A 19,711-nucleotide genomic window follows, 5' to 3' on the forward strand; every position below is an offset into this window, starting at 1 on the left:
TGGTGGGTGTACCAAGATCTCTGGGAGGCATTCAACAGATATCACAGCAAAAATGAATATGGAAAACAATCTGACGGGAGGGGTGGCGTGGGGGGGGTCAACACACTGGCCTGGATAGAGGTTGCTGACTAACAGGAACCAGAATGGAGATATAAATGATTTTTTTCTGTCTGGTAAGAAAAATGAAAGGTGAGTAAATGGGATTGCTGCTGGCGACTTAACTTTTTACAATGTAATGAGATGGATGGAGGGACCAAAGGAATCATTAATTTACCAATGATACAATGCACATGATTGGAAAAAGCTGCACTGGGGTGCAGACTCTGCCAGCTCCATCATGGATGCTAGGCTCCCTACTGTCGAGGACATCTTCAAAAGATGGTGAAGATCATGAAGGACCCCCACCATCTGGAACGTACCACCTTCTCATTGCTACCATCAAGGAGGAGGGGTCTAAGAACACTACCTCACTATTCTGATTAGCAGAGGGACAGCATGTTCCAACAATTCCCCTGAGAATAGAAAGCTATGAGGGGCAGGGAGGAAATGAAAGGGATGAAAGAAATGGTGAGGTTAAGTAACATACCTCAAAAAACTTGCTTACTGGCCCCGTCAGTTCTTGGAGAAACTGAGCCTGTTCATCATTGAGAACTGGACAAACACACATTGAAGGGGAAATGTTAGAAAACTCTTTGCTTAGAACTTGACATTTTTGTTTTCTCCCTCTCCCTCCCTCTCTAACTCCTTTTTCCTACTCTCTCTCACTCCTTGTTCCTCTCCCCTTCCTCTCTCACTCCTTGTTCCTCTCCCCTTCCTCTCTCACTCCCTCCTTCCTCTCACTCACTCCTTCCTCTCTCTCACTCACTCCTTCCTCTCTCACTCCCTCTCCCCTTCCTCTCTCTCACTCCCTCTCTCCTTTCTCTCCCACTCCCTCTCCCCTTCCTCTCTCACTCATTCCCTCTCCTCTTCCTTTCTCACTCCCTCCTTCCTCTCACCCATTCCCTCTCCTCTTCCTATCATTCACTCCCTCCTTCCTCTCTCTCTCATTCCCTCTCCTCTTCCACTCTCAATCATTCCCTTTCCTCTTCCTCTCCCCTTCCTCACTCACTCCCTTCCCTTCACTCACTCCCTCTCCTCTTCCTCTCTCACTCACTCCCTCTCCTTCCTCTATCTCTCTCCCCTCCTCCACACTCTGTTCCCATCTCTTTCTCCTCTATCTCTTCTCATCTGTTCTCCTCTTTCTCTCTCTCTCTCTCCCTCCCTCCCTCTCTCCCTCTCACCCCTCCCTCTACCTTTCCTGTGCTACCAGCTCCTTTTGGTACCTAGAACTGACTGCAATCCAGCACACTCTATTTGCATGCCCAGGACAGTTGTCACAAGGACTGTTTCATTATTCAGAAGACCTTAAGTACATACTTGGTCATGAAAATGTGCTTCTCAATATCAAGACCAGTATCAGAGAGAGCTGGCACTGAAACCATAGAAACTACAGCACAGAAACAGGCCTTTTGGCCCTTCTTGGCTGTGCCAAACCCTTTTCTGCCTAGTCCCACTGACCTGCACACGGACCATATCCCTCCATACACCTCCCATCCATGTATCTGTCCAATTTATTCTTAAATGTTAAAAAAGAACCCGCATTTACCACCTCGTCTGCCAGCTCATTCCATACTCCCACCACTCGGTGTGAAGAAGCCCCCCCTAATGTTCCCTTTAAACTTTTCCCTCCTCACCCTTAACCCATGTCCTCTGGTTTTTTTCTCCCCTTGCTTCAGTGGAAAAAGCCTGCTTGCATTCACTCTATCTATACCCATCATAATTTTATATACCTCTATCAAATCTCCCCTCATTCTTCTACGCTCCAGGGAATGAAGTCCTAACCTATTCAACCTTTCTCTGTAACTGAGTTTCTCAAGTCCCGGCAACATCCTTGTAAACCTTCTCTGCACTCTTTCAACCTTATTAATATCCTTCCTGTAATTTGGTGACCAAAACTGAACACAATACTCCAGATTCAGCCTCACCAATGCCTTATACAACCTCATCATAACATTCCAGCTCTTATACTCAATACTTTGATTAATAAAGGCCAATGTACCAAAAGCTCTCTTTACAACCCTATCTACCTGTGACGACACTTTTAGGGAATTTTGTATCTGTATTCCCAGATCCCTCTGTTCCACTGCACTCCTCAGTGCCTTACCGTTAACCCTGTATGTTCTACCTTGGTTTGTCCTTCCAACGTGCAATACCTCACACTTGTCTGTATTAAACTCCATCTGCCATTTTTCAGCCCATTTTTCCAGCTGGTCCAAGTCCCTCTGCAGGCTCTGAAAACCTTCCTCACTGTCTACTACACCTCCAATCTCTGTATCATCAGCAAATTTGCTGATCTAATTTACCACATTATCATCCAGATCATTGATATAGATGACAAATAACAATGGACCCAGCACTGATCCCTGTGGCACACCACTAGTCACAGGCCTCCACTCGGAGAAGCAATTCTCTACTATCACTCTTTAGCTTCTTCCATTGAGCCAATGTCTAATCCAATTTACCACCTCTCCATGTATACCTAGCGACTGAATTTTCCTAACTAACCTCCCATGCGGGACCTTGTCAAAGGCCTTACTGAAGTCCATGTAGACAATATCCACTGCCCTCCCTTCATCCACTTTCCTGGTAACCTCCTCGAAAAACTCCAATAAGATTGGTCAAACATGACCTACCACGTACAAAGCCATGTTGACTCTCCCTAATAAGTCCCTGTCTATCCAAATGCTTGTAGATTCTGTCTCTTAGTACTCCCTCCAATAACTTATCTACTACCGACGTGAAACTTACTGGCCTATAATTTCCCGGATTACTTTTCGATCCTTTTTTAAACAACGGAACATCATGAGCCACTCTCCAATCCTCTGGCACCTCACCTGTAGACAGCGACATTTTAAATATTTCTGCCAGGGCCCCTGCAATTTCAACACTAGTCTCCTCCAAGGTCCGAGGGAACACCCTGTCAGGTCCCGGGGATTTATCCACTTTAATTTTCCTCAAGACAGCAAGCACCACCTCCTTTTCAATCTGTACAGTTTCCATGGTCTCACTACTTGATTCCCTCAATTCCATAGATTTCATGCTGTTTCCTTAGTAAATACAGACGCAAAAAACCTATTTAAGATCTCCCCCATTTCCTTTGGTTCGGCACATAGCCGACCACTCTGACCTTCAAGAGGACCAATTTTATCCCTTACAATCCTTTTGCTCTTAATATACCTGTAAAAGCTCTTTGGATTATCCTTCACTTTGACTGCCAAGGCAACCTCATGTCTTCTTTTAGCCCTCCTGATTTCTTTCTTAAATATTTTCTTGCACTTCTTATACTCCTCAAGCACCTTATTTACTCCCTGCTTCCTATACATGTCATACAACTCCCTCTTCTTCTTTATCAGAGTTGCAATATCCCTTGAGAACCTATTCACTTTGCCTTTAATCCTGACAGGAACATACAAATTCTGCACTCTCAAAATTTCTCCTTTGAAGGCTTCCCACCTACCGATCACATCCTTGCCAGAGAACAACCTGTCCCAATCCACGCTTTTTAGATCCTTTCTCATTTCTCCAAATTTGGCCTTCTTCCAGTTCAGAACCTCAACTCTAGGACCAGATCTATCCTTGTCCATGATCAAATTGAAACTAATGGTGTTACGATCACTGGAACCAAACTGCTCACCTACACAGACTTCTGTCACTTGTCCTAACTCGTTTCCTAACAGGAGATCCAATATTGCATCCCCTCTAGTTGGTCCCTCTATATATTGATTTAGAAAACTTTCCTGAACACATTTTACAAACTCTAAACCATCTAGACCCCTAACAGTATGGGAGTCCCAATCAATATATGGAAAATTAAAATCCCCTACCACCACAACTTTATGTTTCCTGCAGTTGCCTGCTATCTCTCTGCAGATTTGCTTTTCCAATTCTCGTTGACTATTGGGTGGTCTGTAATACAATCCCACTGATGTGGCCATACCTTTCCTGTTTCTCAGCTCCACCCATAAGGACTCAGTAAACAAGCCCTCTAATCTGTCCTGCCTGTGCACTGCTGTAACATTTTCCCAAACAAGCAATGCTACTCAATGTTAAGTGTTTCTGATATTGACATTAGATGCTTCAGATTTACCTTGAATTTGACAGGATTAGAGCCAATAGGAAGCATATAAAACAGTGAACAGACCCTTCTGCCCTCAACATAATGCCAATGTAAACAAATCTTTCCTGCATGCTCATTTCCACCTCGTAAACATCTCTATCATATCAGCCTCCACCACCAGCCTTGGCAGCCTGTTCCAGGCACCCAGCTGTGTAAAAACAAATTGCCCCACACATTCCCTTTAAAATTTCTCTCCTCTCACTTTAAAGCCATTCCTTCTAGTTTTCAACACTTCTACCCTGGCAAAGATGCTGTCCATCCTATCCCTGCCTCACAGTTTTACAAACCTCGATCCTCAACCTCCAATAGCAAGTTTGTCTAACCTCTTCTCATAACTAATACCATCTTATCCAGGCCACTTCCTGGTGAATCTCTTTTAAATCCTCTCCAAAGTCTCCACACCCTTCCTGTAATGGGGCAGCCAGAAATGCATACAATACTTCAAGTGCAACCTGTCTAGAGTTTTACATATGAAACCTGTTTTTACTGGCGTGTCTAGAGACGTGGCTCGTTAACCCCTTGCTAACAGCCACCGGACTCAGCGGTGAGAAAACCACTCGTCTCAGACTCCGTATGTCCAAGGCAGATATTACTTGAGACCCACCAAACCAGGGTTGGGATATCTCACCCACCTAAACCCTGATCTGTGTGAATACTGTGCAAATTCTGCCTCCAAGCAATCGCCCATCAGCAAGGAATAACAGACTGTACACTGCATATAATTATAAAGAAAGTATATTTATGAATGTTAACTTAACCAGTTATTAAAGAAAAGAAAGAAAAAAAAACAAAAGGACCCCTCATAATTAAAACAGTCAAATGTGCACATCCAAAATCCGACGTGTCTGATGTACTCAAGGCAGTTCACCAACCACCGGTAGAATTCCCCCTCTGGCTCCATCGAATCACACATTCCCATGGATCAAATCTTATAGCCGGTTCTCTCAAGCTTCTTCTCTCTCCATCTCCCACTGAAAAATGGACCTCAACCCACCTCAGTGTCTGTCCTCTTCCCCCAGCATTCTCTAGAACCTTCTCCCAGTTCCACCATCCTGATTGGATGACACGATATTCTGAAGCACGATCACCACAACCCCTCATCTTTAACGGTAACCCAAACACTACCAGCAGAACACACTGCTTCTACAAAACAACCATTACATGAAATACCGTACAACATTAGCAGTAAAATCTTTACCAGGGTGTTACACTAACTTACCCCTCCACACCAAAAATAGTCATGTCCTCATGGCTGTGAAATTTATCAACCCTTCGTTAATAACACAGTTCTCAAAGGAATTTCATGATGTCAGAATCTCCAATCCATTTGTAAATGGCAGTGACATTTCTCACAAGGGGGACAGGTACAACACTCTGTTCCCTAGGTGTGTCATAGGCCAGCTTGTCGGGGGGTTTCCTGGCTCTTTGAGACCGCCTTATCCCATCATCTACTTCTTCATTCTCAGACACTCCTTGGGAGCTTTCGGGTCCACTTGGAGAGGCCTCCTTCTGTCCAGTACTCATGCCTTCCGGCATCTCAGGTCCCCCTATCATTTGACTGAGCTCAGCTTCTTCCAGTTACTTTGGAGCCCAGTTTCCTTTCATTGTCCAGCTGCAAGCCTGCCTGTCCACTACTAGCCCCCCCTCCCCCCACCACCACACCATCCGCATCAGCGTGGGGAGGTTCGGGGATCTCTTCATCAATTATTGAGGAGTTTGCATGAGGTAACATATACCACATCCCCATATCCTCATCCTCCGAATCCATAGAACATTCTGTGGTTAGGTCCCCTTCAGGTCTCTCCACTGATTGTCTTTGTGATCTCCCACTTGGGTGAAGAATCTTCTTATTAGCTGTAGGGTCCATGTCAGGCTCTGGGTCAACACGTACTTCTTGTCCTAGAGGTAAACGGTGGTTCCGATAGAGAATTTTGATAGGCCCATTCCCATCTTCACCCGTCTGCATCCAACTCTCCACTGTGCAAGGTATAGCCACCCAGTGGTCAGCCAACTTATACTTCCCTAGTAGTCCCAAATTCCTTTCCTGATTCAGGAGATGACCTCTGTCCTTCTTTTCTCGCAGGAAAATCAGACATTACAGTCACCGGAAAAGGATGTGCCATCGGCATTCCCCACCTAAGGGTGACCTCCCTCTCCGAGGTGCTCCTGACAAACACTGTCATCCTGTTTATCTATACAACCGATGCAGTTCGAGCCTCAGCAATACTCCAGCAGGTAAGCATGACTCCTCTTTGTGGTCTTCTGGAGTATACACCAGGAGGGCCTCGGCATCAGGCATTCCGGAAAATTAGGGTTTCCCGTCACTCAATCTACTTCCCCAGGCTGTAACAAGACAGGTTTAGACTAGGTGTATCACACAGTTCCTCATTTGTGTTCACATCCAGCCAGGATGGGCTTGCACTTTCCCAAAAACAGCTCTGAACATCCAGCAAATGGACAAGGCTTTCAGAAAGCTCACTCCAATTTTCTTGTTGCAGGCTTCCACTAGCCTCCTCACCACAGGAGTATTTGTTCAAACAAGAATTGAAGCTTTACCTTTCTCGATTGGGTCCGGACAGACCAAAACTGAAGTATCAAGGGCTTCAGCTACTCCCACATCTGCCTCTGAAAACTCCAGCTTCAACAACAAGTAACCATTATACGGGTAGTCATCAATACCAGAGCTCTAGGGCACTGAGTGGCATCAACGGTAAGTGCATCAAATGCCGGTTGTAGAAGGATCCAAACAGCAGAGTAACCTGAGAACCCATGTTACATATGACTCTAGCATAAATACCCTGCAGGGATACACTGGAACTTAGCCCTGTTAAGCCTTCAGGAATAGCGTTTTGCGCTGTAGTGTTTTCCTTGATACATCCGTGGGAATATGTTCCCCCGAGACATCAGGCTGTTCCCTCATTGGGTCTCCCCGAGATTTCCTGACTTACCCTGTTTAAGTAACAGTTGGTTCACTTTCCAAAAATTTTTCCGTCCCTCACACTCTCGCTTAAAATGCCCATCCTCACCACAGTTATAACAGACAATGCTGGTTGCTCCCCTTTTCAAAGGACCCCGTTCAATGGCAGCCCACTGCTTAGTATGTCCCATTAGTGGGTCCGGCTCCCTATCGGATTTCTCATGCTTGCTGGCAGCACCAGCTGATATCAACTGAGATACCCCAGCTCACGAAATCCTGTAAAACCCCCATCTGTGGGACATCAGGGGTCACCTCAGCCACAGGGGCTACTACCGAGGACTGTGCCCTGCTGATGGAGGTCTCTTGCTCCTCCATCGTGTTTTCCTCCTCTCTTGCCTCTCTGATCAGTTCAACAAATGAGGGAGGAGAATGCGACTTACGAGACATTCAGAGGCTTAGAGCAATCACATCATGGACTGTTCGCCCGTCACCACTTGGTCCATCCTTAAATGATTCACATCAGCCAGTAGAATGGCTCCTTTATGCCGCAAGCAGAGCAGCTGTCTCTCTAGCTGAAAAATGTAGGCAGAAAGTTTCTCCCCTTTCTCCTGAACATGCTCCTAAACCCTGTCATAAACTCCACTGGGCTTCCCATCATGCTGAAAACGTTTTCTAATGCTTCCATATAGCCTACAGAAGTAGCAAACTGGTTCTCTGCCCTCAAGGACCAGCCGGAGCTTTTAGACTCTCCACCAGTCGATGTCTATTCACATTATCAGAGCACTCATCCAGCACCTGCGATGTCTACTCTGCCCAAGTCTCATATTCCTCCTCCTACTTGGTGGTGGGCTTCACTCCCGAGAACATTCTCAGCCTACAATATCTTTCACTCCCTGCTGGTGCACTTTGCCATTTATCCGCCAGGAACATAATTGCTGATACCAACTCAGAATTTTCATCCCTCGCTACAGGACTCATTAGACCTTTCACGTCAGACCACTCCCTTCCCTCGCTCCGCAGAAACAAGAGCAACTTGTCTTTAAAGTCTCTACTCTCAGCTACGGGAAACTTGGTTTCCAATTCAGCACCCTTACCTACACTTCTCCTCTTCTCTGAGAGTATGGATGGCTCACAGCCCCACCTCTCCCGGGACCCCAATGGTACCAGGCAGATCCACTCCTCTCATGTCATTGCTAGTCTGAACTAAAACGACATCTTTCCCCGCCATTTGATCAAACTGCCGTTCCATGATTGTAACTTTCCCTGATACTTTAACAGTACTTAAAACCCTAATCAACAATACATCTGTGCTGCGGATATCCACACCGCTCAGAACACAAGCATTCGTTACGGGAATCTCTTTGAATCCCACCAACACTTAATCCCTGTGTCGTCCGTAACCATGTATCTCAATCACTTTCCCAGACAATAGTTTACCACAGGCTTAATACAAAACCACTTAATTCTTAGAGCACATATTCAACGAATTCAATTCCAGATGAGCTCCCACAACAAAACCCTTTCTGACTAGGCATCTCCAGAGATCAGCTCATTAGACCCTCGCTAACAGGTACAGGACTCAGCAGTGTAGGAATAACTTGGGTCCCACCAAACCTGGGAGGTTGGGATATCTCACCCACCTGAACTCCGATCCATGTGAATACTGTGTATATTCTGCCTCTATGCATTTGTCAATCAGCAAAGAATAGCAGACCGTACAATGTATACAGATATAAAGTACATTTATAAATGTTAACTTAACCAAACAGTTATTAAAGAAAAGAAAAAAAGCTAAATAGCCCATCATAATTAAAGAAGATAAATGAGTACAGGTTGGGGGAGCTCAAATCTTCCAAAAGCCAATGTGTCTGATGTACTCATGGCGCCAGCTCCATATTCACTGATCACCAGCAGAACTCCCCCTCGGATCACGCACTCCCATGGATCAAATCCTACAAGCCAGTTCCTTCAAGCTTCTTCTCTCTCCATCTCCTGCCGGAAAAAAAGACCTTGACCCTCCACAGTGTCCTTCACAAAACTTCTCCCCCAGCATTCTATAGAACCTTCTCCCAATTCCACTATCCCGATTGGATGACACAACATTCCTACGCATCCCTTATCTGTAACAGTAACCTAAACACTCCCAGCAGAACACACTGCTTCTATAGAAAACCAGTACATGAGATACCCTACAGCATTAGCAGTAAATTTTTTACCAGGGCATTACATATAGCTGTAACGTGACTTTCTGATTCTTATATATTGTGCCTTCAGCAATGAAGGCAAGCATACCACACAACTTTATCACTCTATCTATTCCCATTGCCACTTTCATTGTCACCCTGATGCTCAGAGTCCTGCCAATAACTATGTATTTTCCCCATACATTTGATCTCTTAAGAGTACAACACTCCACACTTACCCTGATGAGAGTCCATCTAACATTTCCCTGCAAAATCCTCTGATGACCATCTTCACTGTCTGCCTCTCCACCAATTACTGTGTTGTCTGCAAATTTACTGACCAACCAACTCTATGGCCACTTTATGAGGTACAGCAGTGGAAGCTGGTGTGATCATCTGCTGCTGTAGCCCATCCACTTCAAGGTTCAATTACGTTGTACATTCAGAGATGCTCTTCTCCACATCACTGTTGTAATGTGTGGTTATGTGAGTTACTGCCGCCTTCCCAGCAGCTTAAGTCAGTCTGACCTCTCTCATAAACAATGTGTTTTCCCTCACAGAACTGCCACTCACTGGATTTTTTTTTTGTTTTTCCACACCATGCTCTGCAAACTCTAGAGACTGTTGATTGTGAAAATCCCAGGAGATCAGCAATTTCTGAGATACTCAAACCACCCTGTATGACACCAAAAATCATTCCACGGTCAAAGTCACTTACATCACATATTCCCAATTCTGATGTTTGGTCCGAACTACAACATGTCTGTATGCTTTTATGCAGTGAGTTGCTGCTTCATAATTGGCTGATTAGATATTTACATTAATGAGGTGTACAGGTGTACCTAATAAAGTGGCCTCTGAGTGTACATCATCAATAACAGAGGACCAGCACCGATCCCTATGAAACACCACTGGTTGCAGACTGTTATTATTTTACTGTATTATTGTACCTTCAACTGGCATGTATGGGGTGTTCAGGGAGGAGTAGCACCTGAGGGGGCTTACCCTGTCCATTCTGGGGCAACCCACTTACCTATGGTCCCCACCAGACCTTCAGTTCTCACTCTGGCTCCAAGTAGAGGTTTGCATGTGACAGCAGCCATATCCTGGTACACAGCTTTGACAGGTGGCCTAAACCAGGTGAGGGTAGCCAGCGGGTCTCATACCCCAGTGAGACATGGACATGCCTGTCTGAGCATACAAAGTCAGTTCCAGCCACCTGGGTGATGAGATCCAAAGGCCAGGAAGGCAGTTCTGCAATGCTTCATGGAGAAAAAAGGGCATGACAAAGCACGGAAGAAGTCATCCACTGCAACCACGGAAGACCCCAGTTGTGACAACTATTCATACCACTGGACCCAAACCACTGATGTTGAGAGAGTGGAACTGCCCCAGTGCAGTGGATTTCCACTTGAAAAACTCTACTGCACGTATTTCTTTGTGCAGTTCTCAAAGTACAGCATAAAGCTGTTATCATCAGAAATGACGGATAACCTACCACTGATGACCTTCTTAAATGCCCACCGCTCCATCAATTATTGCGTCATCTGTAAATTTACTGGAGTATGAGGCCTGCTGGCTACCCTACATTTTTGACTAAGTCATTTGTATGTACAGTTTATCAGAAATAATAGACGTCCCAGCACCAATCCCTGTGGAACATCACTGGTCATGAACCTCCGAAACGGACGACTGTTATTATTTTGCTCTACTACCTCTATAATAAAAATCCTTTCCTGAATCTCTTCCCATTCTCACTCTTTGCCATTACCATGATCATGACCTACAGCACTCTGCAACATCCTGGTGTTCTTAATCTGAGAAAGTCCCTTCTTGTGGGAAACTCCCTAAAGCAATTTGGCTCCAGGTGTTCAGGGAGCTGTTGACAATGTATGTTGGGGTCCATATCCATAGATCCCACAAAGTTGCCGCATTCATTCTTAGGTGGTTAGGAAGATGCATGGTGTGTTGGCTTTAAGTAATCAAGAGTTCAAGAGCCATGAGGTAATGTTGCAGCTCTATGAAACACTGGTTAGACAACACTTGAAGTATTGTGCTCAGTTCTGGTTGCCTCATTATAGGAAGGATGTGGAGGCTTTAGAGAGGGTGCAGAGATTTACCAGGACGCTACCTGGAAAGACTGAGTGTACTAGGCCTTTTCTCTCTGGAATGAAGGAGGATGAGAAGTGTCTTGATAAAGGCCTACATAATAAGAGGCACAGATTAAGTAGATAGCCAGAGACTTTTTCCCCCCAGGGTGGAGATGTTTTATACGAGGGACAGTATAGGAGGGATGTCACAGGTAGTGTTTTTTTATAAACACAGAGAGTGGTGCATGCATGAAACTCCCTGCCAGGGGTGGAGGTAGAAGTAGATACATTGGGACATTTAAGAAACTCTTAGATAGGCACATGGACAACAGAGAATTGGAGGGTAGTGTAGGAGGGAAGGATTAGATTCATCTTAGAGTAGGTTATAAAGTAGGCACAACATTGTGGGCCAGAGGGTCTGTACTGTGTTGTAGAGTTTTATGTTTGATTGATATCCTCTGGTGGAAATGGAGGATGTTCATAGTTCAGTGATCAGCAGATGACTTTTGCTCACATTTTTTGGTTACAAACAGATCCTAGAAGCGCAGGCAACACCCCACAGTCAAAGGAAACTGTATGAATACCTGAGGGGAAGGGGAAAACTTGCTCCGTTTGGATCAAACCTCGGAACATGTTCACAGCGAATGACTTGGATTCCTGTGAAGGGAAAAAAAACTATTACTATCACACCACCCCGACCTCTCAACACGTGTAGAAAAGATTAGCTTTAAATTGTTACATGTACATTCAAAACATACAGTGAAATGCTTCAATTACATGAATGACCAACGCAGTCTTGGGGTGTGCTGGGGGCAGCTCACAAGTGTCATCATGCTTTTGGTGCCAACATAGCATGCCCACAACTAACCTATCCATTTTAGGAATATGCAAAGACGACGAAGCACCCATAGGATTCCTACATGAATGCACCAACTCATTACAGACAGAGGTGGGAATCGAACGCTGATCTCACAGCCAGCACTGCCATGCTGCCCCAGCTATATGGTTAGATTGGGTGTAACACCAGTCTAAACTTGTATCTGCAATCCCTCATCTCTGATCCCTGGAGTCGTTCCAGAAATCTTTCTGCGTCATGTCACCTACACCCCCCCTGCCTTGGCAAGGCTTGTCCCCACCACTCCCCTAACTCCAGCTATATCATCTGGTTCCATATGTGCAAGGCAAACTTTCAGGCCTATTGGTTGGGCAGACAGACTCTGGGTCAGAGTCACGATGATATGTATCGGGAGATTGGTTCACTGTAAGAAGTATCAGCTGCTCAATAAACACTTCCAGCAGGACAGCATAAACCATGGATGAATGGTGAAACAGACTCAATGGGCCAAATTGTCGAATTCCACTCCTATGTCTCACAAAAATGGCCACTGAAAATTGCAGAGAAGCAGACGCTTCCATATCTGTGCTGCCTTTTGTACCAGCTCCTCAGCACTTCACAACTCATAAGGTCCTCGTTTGCAGTGTCGGTTGCTATGATGCAGATAAAAATGTAGTGCTGCCCATGCACAGAAAGATCCCACAAACAGCATGATGACTATAGACAGATAATCTACTTTTTAGTGAATGATGTTTTACTGAGGACAACTCTACACAGACAGACAGACACACACACACACACAGGAAATTAAGTCATATTTACCCCTTGGCTCCAGAATCCAAGGCCTGAAAAAGCCACCCTTACAGTCAACATCCACTCTGCCCAAATGCTGAGGAATTAGCTGCCTGGATGAGAGGGCATATCTCATGAGGAAAGGTTGACAGAGCTAGAAAGGTTGTCCTCTCTGGAGCGAATGAGGATGAGAGGTGACTAGACAGAGATATACAAGATCATATGAGGCATAAAATAGAGTAGAAGCCAGAGACTTCCCATGGGGATTGAAGGAAAGAATGGAGGGGATTGTCAGAAGTACTTTTTTTCAAACACAGAGAATGGTGAGTGCATGGAACTCCCTATCTGTGATGACGGTAGAGACAGATACATTAGGGACATTTAAGAGACAGGCACATGAATGATTAACTAAACAAATGAAGAGCTACAAGAGAGGGAAAGTTTAAACTGATCTTGGTTAAAAGGTTGGGACACGTTGTGGGCCAAAGGACTTGTACTGTACTGCAGTGTTCGATGTTCTATGTTCTAAATATGGTTTTCTCTTGATACCACACTTCCTACAGTGCAGCAAGTGCTCTCTGGACTACTGTACCCCCATACCCCTGTCACCTCAGCACCACTCCTCTGACTGTGCAGGGCTCCCCTCACTCTCCCTGTGACAGTACTACAATTTAATGCACTCTCTCTTCTACAGCTCCTTCAAGATCAGACAGAGTATTTTGATTCACATTTCAACTCTGCCTGTTGAGGGCCTTTAACCTACGGAGGGAAGTAGACAGGCGTGGAAGAAGAAATGGCAGGTAGACAGGGAAATTTAAAGATAATGATCAGATTTATTTATCACACATGCATCAAAATATAGTAAAATGTATCATTTGCACTAAATCAAACATGTGCTGGGGGCAGCAACAAGTGCCGCCACATTTCCGGTGCCAGTTACTGGGAGAACTACCAGCTCCTTTCAGACAGCAGCAGGAACTGAACCCCAGTCGGTGATTGCTGATGCTGTAAAGTAATTGTGCTTGCTGCAGTATAACTGCGCAGTGAAATTTGGTTGGGTGGGGGGAGGTTTATGTTATTGGACTGTACTGTTCAAGTACAGATCCAATAGGCCAAATGACATCTTTTTGTGTTATAAAGTTAAAAAAGGGTTGGTACATTAATTGGTGTCAGTAAATTACTCCAGTGCACTTGAGAATGGTAGATTCTGGGCTGAGGGTGTGGAAGTGGGGTTGTTGGGAAGATGGGGAGATAAAAAAAGGAATTAGTGAAGTTGGTGTTGGTGTGAGTAGTGGGTCAAAAGGCCTTCTTCCTTGAAGTGTCTGTCTCTCTTTCTGACTCTCTGACACAGTTATGCTGTGGCAGTCTCAGGCAACAATGACCAGTTATGGCCAATGCCTGTGGACTAGAACACATGCACAGAGGAGGAGCCCTCAGCACAGAACACAGGCACCTTTCCAGCAGTAGTCCCAGTCTACCACTGGGGGCAGCACAGCAGTTAAATACCCACCGGGCTCAATTCCCTATGCAATCTGGAGTTTAAACATTCACCCTGTAACTACGCAGGTTTCCTCTGGGTGCTCCAGTTCCCTCCCATATTCCAAAGATATTTGGTTTAGGGTCAGTAAGTTGTGGGCATGCTATGTTAGCATTGGAAGCACAGTGTGACTTGCAAGATGCCCTCAGCAAATTTTCAGACTGTGTTGGTCATTGACACAAACAATGCATTTCACTGTACATTTCAATGTACAGTATAGGTGACAAATAAAGCTGATCTTTGTCTAATCTTTACCACCCTCACAATTTCCAACCATTTAAATACAGAGCTACATCTGGCTGTTTCACCAGCTGCATACAGACAACATCAGCTGACATACCATGGCTACCATCCTCTTGTCCACTGTAGATGTGGTTGCTGTGGAAGCAGTGGCTGATTTCTCCAGGACAGCCTGAAGTAAAAACAAAAAGTGAAACACAATGAAGCAGGTGACCTAGCCGGGGGGTGGGGAATGGAGAGAGTAGGTGGCCTCACGATCCATCTAGTACATGACGAACCATTATACAGTCTACTCCCATTAACCTGCAACTGGACTAAAGCCCTCAATACCCCTATCATCCATATACAGTATCTATCCAAATTTCTTATTCACGTTGAGATTGAGCTCACATGCACCACTTGCGCTGGCAGTTCATTCCACGCTCATGATCTTCTGAGTGAAGAAGTTTCCACTCATATTCCCCTTAAACTTTCCACCTTTCACCCTTAACCCATGACCTCCAGTTGTAGTCTCACCCAACCTCAGTGGAAAAAACCTGCTTGCATTTACCCTATCTATACCCCTCATGATTTTGTAATTTTTAAATCTCCACACAATCTTTATGTCCCAAGGAATAAAGTCCTAACCTATTCAATCTTTCCCTATAACTCAGGTCGTCCAGACCCAGCAACATTCTTGTAAATGTTCTCTGTTCTCTTTCAACCTTATTTACATCTTTCCTATAGGTAGGTAACCAAAACTGCACTCAAAACTCTAAACTAGGCCTCACCAATATCTTATACAACTGCGACATAAAATCCCATCTCCTGTACTCAATACTTTGATTTATGAAGGCCAATGTGCCAAAAGCTTTCTGTACAACCCTATCCACTGTGATGCCACTTTGAATGAATTATGGATCTATATTCCCAGATCCCTTTGCTCTCCTGCACTCCTCAATGTCCTACTATTCACTAAGAGCTACTCAGTTGGTCTTATCGATGTGCAACACCTCGCACTTGTCCCCATTAAATTCCATCTGTCATTTTTCAGCCCATTTTTCCAGCTGCAAGCCATAATAGTGGTGTCTACTACACCAGTATTGGTGTGATCTGCAAATTTGCTGATCCAGTTAATCACATTATCATCCAGGTCATTGATCTAGATGACAAACAACAACGGATCCAGCACTGATCGCTGCGGCACTCCACTAGTCACAGGCCTCCAGTCAGAGAAGCATCCACCTACTTATTACCACTCTCTGGCTTCTCCCCTCTTCATCTCATGTTCTTGATATTTATTGCTTGCTTACTTTTTTTTTTATTTTTGTATTTGCACAATTTCTTATCTTTTACACATTTGTTGATTGTCTGTCCTGTTGGGTGTGGTATTTCATTGATTCTGTTATGTTTCTTGGACATACTGTGTATGCTTGCAAGAAAAAGAATTTCAGGGTTGTATATGTTGACCTATATGCATTTTGATAATAAATTTAATTTGAACTTTGATTACAGCGCCTGTGACCCGGGTTCAATTCCGCCAGTGTCTGTAACGGTTTGTAGTTCCTCCCCATGACCGTGGGGATTTCTTCTGGGTACTCCCGTTTCTTCCCACATCCTAAAGACATGCAGGTCAGTAGATCAATTAGTCACATGGGTAAAATTCTTCCCACATCCCAAAGACATGTAGGTGAGTAGATCAATTAGTCACACGGGTAAAATTGGGCAGCACAATCTTGTTGGACTTGGAAGGCCTATTACTCTGCTGTATCTCAGATAAAACGTATCAAAAATAGGGTAAATGATCAGTCTTTTTCCCCGGGGTAGAAATATAAAAAACCTTAGAATATAGGTAGATAGATATTTTATTGATCACAAAGAAAATTACAGCGTCGCAGTAGCCTTACAAGTGCAGATATACAAATATTAAAAGAGAAAGAATAAAAAAATAAGGTACCTCAAACAGTCTAACAAGACTCCAGCTATAGTTTGACTCATTATAGAGCCTAATGGCCAAGGGTAAAAATGACCTCATACAGTGCTTTTTGGAGCAGTGCAGTTGTCTTAGTCTATTACTAGAAGTACTCCACTGTTCAGCCAAGGTGGCATGCAGAGGTTGAGAAACATTGTCCAGAACTGCCAGGACGGGAGGTACCTCATACAGAGGCCACTGAGTGTATTTCTGTAGGTCTTCCTCTGCTGCAGCCCATCCAATTCATGGTTTAATGTGTCGTCCGTTCAGAAATATCCTTATGCATACCACTGTTGTAATGTATAGTTATTTGAGTTAGTCGCCTTTCTGTCAGCTTGAAGGAGTCTGGCCAACTTCCTATGACCTCTTTCTTTAAAATGGTGTTTTTGCCCATAGAACTGCAGTTTACTGGATTTTTTTTTTTTGCTTTTCGCACCAATCTCTGTGAACCCTTGAGACTGTTGTGTGTGAAAATCCCAGGAGATCAGCAGTTTCTGAGGTACTCAAATCACGCTGTCTGACACCGATAATCATTCCATGGTCAAGGTCACTTAGATCACATTTCTTCCTCATTCTGATGTTTGCTCAGAAAAACAACAACTTCTTGAGCATGTCTGCATGCTTTCAAGCATTGAACTGCTCCCACATGATTGACTGAGTGATCAGGTCTGATAGAATATAACACAGTACAGACCTTCAGCCCACAAAATTGTGCTAGCCTTTTAAACCTACTCCAAGATCAATCTAACCATTCCTTCCCACATAGCCCTCTATTTTCCCTTCATCCATGTGCCTGTCTTAAGAATCTCTTAAATACCCATGTATTTGCCTCTGCCACCACCCTTAGCAGGGCATGCCATGCACCCATCACTCTGTTTAAAAAAAAACCTCTAACATCCCCCATACTTTCCTGCAATCACCTTATAATTATAGTTCCTCCCCTCCACCCCACCTCTTCCTCAGTCTTTCCTCTCTCCATTCTTCATTTCCCCCCTCCCCCTTTCCATTCACCCCTCTTTCCTAATTCTCCTTTGCCTTTCTTGCAGTACTCTCCCCAACCATCACCCTGTCCATTCCTTCCTGTTCAATGCCGTCTCCACACTTCTCCACCCATCTCTCCTCCTCCCCATCCACCACCCGGTCCCCAATCCTCCCTTGTTCAAGGTACAGCTGGTGTAACCTCTGCCCTACATTCTAGCTCCACGATTCAGTGCAAAGTGCAGCTCTGGCAAGCTGTGACCTCTCACCCAAAAACTTACACAATCACCAACTACAACAAAGCAGAGGCACTAGTACAAGCTGACTGACAACCCCACTGTAACCCACACTCACAGCAGAATCTTTTGGTCACAGCAAGTCAGCATAAAGCTGAAACCAACCTTCCATCTACAAGCACCTCCTAAACTACCTTGTATTCAATTAGCAACCCACAGAGCAAAAAAACCTGCTTATTATCTAAAGCAACGCACATAAATTGCTGGAAGAACTCAACAGGTCAGGCAGCACTTACAGAAATGAATAAACAGACAATGTTTTGGACTGAGACCTTTCACCAGGAATCACCCTGAAATATCGATAGTTTATTCATTTCCATAGATCCTGCCTGGTGTGCTGAGTTCCTCCAGCATTTTGTGTGCTGCTTGGATTTCCAGCATCTACAGAATTTCTCTTGCTATTATCTACACATCATCTTCCTCCTCCAGTCCTCCCTCTATTTGCACCCTCCTCCTCTCTCCTCTAGCCATCCCTCTCTCTCTTCAGACCCTCTCCTTTCTCCCTCTGAATGCTCCTCTCTCCCTTCCTCCACACCCTCCTCCAGCTTTCTCTCCCTCCCTCCATGCCACTGCATCCCCTGACCTCCCTCCCCCTTCTCCCTGCTGCCCTCTGCATCCTCCTCCAGCCTGCTTTCCCTCCCTCCTCCAGCTGTCCCTCTCCATGTTCTCTCCACCATCCCTTGTTCTTCTTCAACCCCCCATCACCTCCCCCATTTCCTATGATCCTGCCTGTTGCTTTTACACTTCTGAGCCTCTCCACCCTCCCTTTCCTTTTTGACCACTTCCCTATTTCGGTAACCCACCCGAAATACAGCTCCCCAACACGTGTTTATCCAGCTCTGGCAACCGGACCAAAGTTCAAAGTACATTTATTATCAAATATTAACACTATATATAACATCGAGATTGGTCTCATTATAGGCAACTATAAAACAAGGAAACCCAAAAGAACCCATTAAAGAAAGACTGTTAAACACCCAATGTACAGAAAACAAATTGTACAAACAATAAATTATGCAAATAACATTCGGAATTGAAGTTCAGGAAAGTGAGTCCAGATCAACTACGCCAGTTACAATCGATCCAGGAGCCCATTAACTGCAGGCCACAGCTTCAGTTCAGCACAGAGTTGAGCAAACCTCACGGAGAAGCAATCTGAACACCAGCCCATCCCTCACCTACAGCCCCAACACCCTGACCTTTTCAATCTGGCTCGGTGCTTAAGTCAGCAAAACAGTGGGTTGTTCCTCGCTCTTGGACCTGGGCCCTGCTGCTCCAGTACGCTCTCGAGCCCAGGACCTACTGCTTCAATTCTGCCCATAACTGACCTTTTCAATTTGGCCCAGCATTTAAAATGGTCAAACCTTGGCTTGTGCCTCACACTCGGGCCCAGGCCTCACCGCCTTAACTCTGCCTTGCCTCAGTTCTGCCACTTTGAATTGCCTTCAAGACTACTGCAGCAGCCAAACATTAGCTCATTCCCTGCGCTTGGACCTGGGGTCTACCGCCTCGATTCAGCGCGTAAATGTCATGCTGCAACTGTCTTGCACCTTTGAGAATTCAGTCCACACTGACAAAATGTCAAGCCATACATGCAGTTCAAAAACACGACTCCAAAAGGGAAGTTACAGGCTATTGATTACAGAAATCGTTGTCCAGAAAAAGTGTGATTAATA

The 19,711-nt window shown here is 44.9% G+C and overlaps 1 protein-coding gene across 4 annotated transcripts in view; it reads right to left on the bottom strand.

Annotated features, from left to right (window-relative positions):
• acadvl (acyl-CoA dehydrogenase very long chain) overlaps window positions 1–19,711 on the bottom strand; it is a 130,804-nt gene that overhangs the window by 98,184 nt on the left and 12,909 nt on the right. For 3 of the 4 annotated variants that reach the window (XM_063048698.1, XM_063048695.1, XM_063048699.1), the window contains exons 3-5: window positions 14,911–14,982; window positions 11,991–12,063; window positions 587–651 (exon numbers count right to left, since the gene is read on the bottom strand). In XM_063048698.1, the coding sequence (XP_062904768.1) occupies window positions 587–651; window positions 11,991–12,063; window positions 14,911–14,982 (210 nt within the window). The remainder of the gene's footprint in view (window positions 1–586; window positions 652–11,990; window positions 12,064–14,910; window positions 14,983–19,711) is intronic. The other variant, XM_063048697.1, reaches the window with a different exon arrangement.

The sequence above is a fragment of the Mobula hypostoma genome, chromosome 5 (genome assembly GCF_963921235.1).
Source record: "Mobula hypostoma chromosome 5, sMobHyp1.1, whole genome shotgun sequence".
NCBI lineage: Eukaryota > Metazoa > Chordata > Chondrichthyes > Myliobatiformes > Myliobatidae > Mobula > Mobula hypostoma.